General features: G+C 54.1%; 1 protein-coding gene across 1 annotated transcript; it reads left to right on the top strand.

Annotated features, from left to right (window-relative positions):
• The first annotated feature begins 233 nt into the window (after positions 1-233).
• Positions 234-2,441, top strand: LOC309810792 (uncharacterized protein). Its single transcript, XM_082633013.1, has one exon. It carries the CDS (start codon positions 272-274, stop codon positions 2,039-2,041), a length of 1,770 nt encoding a protein of 589 aa, XP_082489139.1. The 5' UTR covers positions 234-271; the 3' UTR covers positions 2,042-2,441.
• Positions 2,442-3,793: the final 1,352 nt, after the last annotated feature.

The raw sequence follows: 3,793 nt of genomic DNA, 5'->3' as shown, positions 1-3,793 counted from the left end.
TGCTCCACAGCTGCCGCCATATTGCCCCGCAGAGCCATTCCACTCCCGCCCACCCCACGTGCAGAATCCGGGTCCCTGGAGGTGCTTCACGTGACCGGCGGCCATTGGCGGCTCACAGGTAGTACTGAGTACGCGCAACAGAGGCGCTGTGGCGTTGCCAGGCGACCTGCTTTGGAAAGTAGCCTTTGGAAACCTGAGGTGGTTCCAGCCACGTCGTGAGAAGACCCGTAAGGCGCTGGCCGCAGTCTGACAGGAACAGGACGGAGCCAAGATGGCAGCGGCCGACGGCGACGATTCGCTCTACCCCATCGCGGTGCTCATAGACGAACTCCGCAACAAGGATGTTCAGCTTCGCCTCAACAGCATCAAGAAGTTGTCCACCATCGCCTTGGCCCTCGGGGTCAAAAGGACCCGCAGTGAGCTTCTGCCCTTCCTCAGAGACACCATCTACGATGAGGATGAGGTCCTCTTGGCCCTGGCGGAACAGCTGGGCACCTTCACCACTCTGGTCGGAGGCCCTGAGTACGTGCACTGCCTGCTGCCACCCCTGGAGTCGCTGGCCACGGTGGAGGAAACCGTGGTGCGGGACAAGGCGGTGGAGTCCCTGCGGGCCATCTCGCACGAGCACTCGCCCTCCGACCTTGAGGCCCACTTCGTGCCGCTCGTGAAGCGGCTGGCGGGCGGCGACTGGTTCACCTCCCGCACGTCGGCCTGCGGCCTCTTCTCCGTCTGCTACCCCCGCGTGTCCAGTGCCGTCAAGGTGGAACTTCGACAGTACTTCCGGAACCTGTGCTCAGATGACACCCCCATGGTGCGGCGGGCCGCAGCCTCCAAGCTGGGGGAGTTCGCCAAGGTACTGGAGCTGGACAACGTCAAGAGTGAGATCATCCCCATGTTCTCCAACCTGGCCTCTGACAAGCAGGACTTGGTGCGGCTGCTAGCGGTGGAGGCGTGTGTGAACATCGCCCAGCTCCTGCCCCAGGAGGATCTGGAGGCCTTGGTGATGCCCACCCTGCGCCAGGCTGCTGAGGACAAGTCCTGGTGCGTCCGATACATGGTGACCGACAAGTTCACAGAGCTCCAGAAAGCAGTGGGGCCTGAGATCACCAAGACGGACCTGGTCCCTGCCTTCCAGAACCTGATGAAAGACTGTGAGGCCGAGGTGAGGGCCGCAGCCTCCCACAAGGTCAAAGAATTCTGTGAAAATCTCTCAGCTGACTGTCGGCAGAATGTGATCATGACCCAGATCTTGCCCTGCATCAAGGAGCTGGTGTCAGACGCCAACCAACATGTCAAGTCGGCCCTGGCCTCAGTCATCACGGGCCTCTCTCCCATCCTGGGCAAAGACAACACCATCGAGCACCTCCTGCCCCTCTTCCTGGCTCAGCTGAAGGATGAGTGCCCGGAGGTGCGGCTGAACATCATCTCCAACCTGGACTGCGTAAACGAGGTGATTGGCATCCGGCAGCTGTCCCAGTTCCTGCTTCCCACCATTGTGGAGCTGGCTGAGGATGCCAAGTGGCGAGTGCGGCTGGCCATCATTGAGTACATGCCTCTGCTGGCTGGACAGCTGGGGGTGGAGTTCTTTGATGAGAAACTCAACTCCTTGTGCATGGCCTGGCTTGTAGATCATGTCTATGCCATCCGCGAGGCGGCCACCAGCAACCTGAAGAAACTGGTGGAGAAGTTTGGGAAGGAGTGGGCCCATGCTACTATCATCCCCAAGGTCTTGGCCATGTCTGGGGACCCCAACTACCTGCACCACATGACTACACTCTTCTGCATCAATGTGCTGTCTGAGGTCTGTGGGCAGGACATCACCACCAAGCACATGCTGCCCACAGTGCTGCGTATGGCTGGGGACCCCGTCGCCAATGTCCGCTTCAATGTGGCCAAGTCCCTGCAGAAGATAGGGCCCATCCTGGACAACAGCACACTGCAGAGCGAAGTCAAGCCCATCCTAGAGAAGCTGACCCAGGACCAGGACGTGGACGTCAAGTACTTTGCCCAGGAGGCTCTGACTGTTCTGTCTCTCGCCTGATGCTGGAAGAGGAGCCAACGCCGGCCTCTGGTGTCCACCCTCCCCCCCAGTCCCTCCCTCAGGGAGACATTGGGGGCCTTTGGTTGTCACTCCCTGTGCATGGTCTGACCCCAGGCCCCTCCCCCAGCACGGGTCCTCCCCTCCCCAGCCTGGGAATCCGACTTCTCACCGTCCACCTCCCGAGGGGCTGAGGGGAGCGCAAGGTGGGACAGGGCAGAGACCTTGGGAGGAAGGGGCCACTGCCGCCCACGCTGGGGGAGAGATGTGAGCATCCCGGGTCACTGGCTCCTACTGCTGTAATGGGGACCCCCTCCGCCATCTACTTCTCCACCTCCCTTCCTTCCCCTCAGTGGTTTTCTTTGTGTCAACTGTGTCGTTTTTATTTTATTCCTTTTTTTTTCCCTTTTCACAGAGAAATAAAGGTCTAGAAAAAAAAAAACATTGAACATTCTGTTGCCAGTGGACTCAAAGTTTTTGTTACTTTTATGAAGTGTCCTCATCTTAGGTTCCATATTTCTTTAAACGTACTGTCCCCCTAATGTGACATTTCAGGCCACAGAAGTTTCAGAACCCAAAGTCACCATGGAAGAGGCACAGTGAGCTGACTCATGTGCACCCCAGGCTGGAAGTCTCTGAAGGCCCGTCTGTACCCTATGTTTTGGAAACTTTCTTGAGGAAGGATATTATTTACTCATTCCCACTCATCTTTAAGCAAAAACATTGAGTTAATGGTCCACAATATTGACCTGAACTGTCTGGAACTTAACACACCCCATTTCGGGCAAAAGGCTCCTGGGGAGTTTGACTCCTAATGACCGAAGCTGATCACAGGATGAGATACAGAGCCGCAGACCCAGGCTCCTCCCTGAGGCTGGGAGACCCCTTTGTCCCCTGTGGTCCCTGATGGGAGATGGGGCCGTGTTGTCATCAGCATTTGAAGCTCTCCACTTGTATAAAGAGGGTTTTTGATGACCCTTGGCGGGACGTTACATCCTTGAACTTCTGGGTGAGATGAGGATGCTGGTGGCAACTTGCCCACATTAACATGGCCTCTACATTTGTATCTCGGTATAAGCTTTGCCTCCTGAAAAGGAGTTACGTTTCACCCTTGTTTCATTCCCCCAGTCCCTCCTCCATCATTTATACTGCCTTCCTGGGAGTCTGGGCAGTTATTGAGCTCCGTGGGGTGCATTTTGTTCCCGTCCTGTTCAAACATTAGGGCCAAACGGGTATCGTAGGGACCCTCGGAGGGTGAGCCCTGTCCCTGGACATAGGTCATGTCAAGATGCCTTGGGCTGTGGAAGTGCTGAAACCAGAGTATCAACCAAATTAACCTGGGAGGAACACTCTGGGTTTTTACAACTCATAACGTGATTTTAATTGAAAAGACCAATTATGTATTCTACACATGTGTATGTAAGAATCATCCTTATCTTTTAGAAAGCCATCCAAGTTTTGTGAGAATTATCATCTATGGAAGGAATCAGTCCAGTCCTGGAATGAGCACTTTCTTTTTCTTTTCCAGTTATAGTGAAATGTAATTGACATACAGCACTGCATAAGTTTAATGTGCACAGCATAATAATGATTTGACTTACATATATTGTGAAATGATTATCACAATAAGTTTAGTTAACATCCATCATCTCAGATAGGCACAAAAAAATAAAAAGCAAAAAATGTTTTTTCCCTTGTGATGAGAACTCTTGGGATCTACTCTCTTCACATACATGATATATTTCAAATATACTG

The sequence above is a fragment of the Mesoplodon mirus genome (genome assembly GCF_964341445.2).
Source record: "Mesoplodon mirus genome assembly, chromosome: 2".
In the NCBI taxonomy this organism is placed as follows: domain Eukaryota; kingdom Metazoa; phylum Chordata; class Mammalia; order Artiodactyla; family Ziphiidae; genus Mesoplodon; species Mesoplodon mirus.
Note: the sequence above shows the minus strand (reverse complement) of the source record. Positions and strands in the feature narration are given on the sequence as shown.

Coding starts and splice junctions, on each gene's coding strand:
- LOC309810792 (XM_082633013.1), top strand. CDS start 272: ATGGCAGCGGCCGACGGCGACGATTCGCTCTACCCCATCGCGGTGCTC.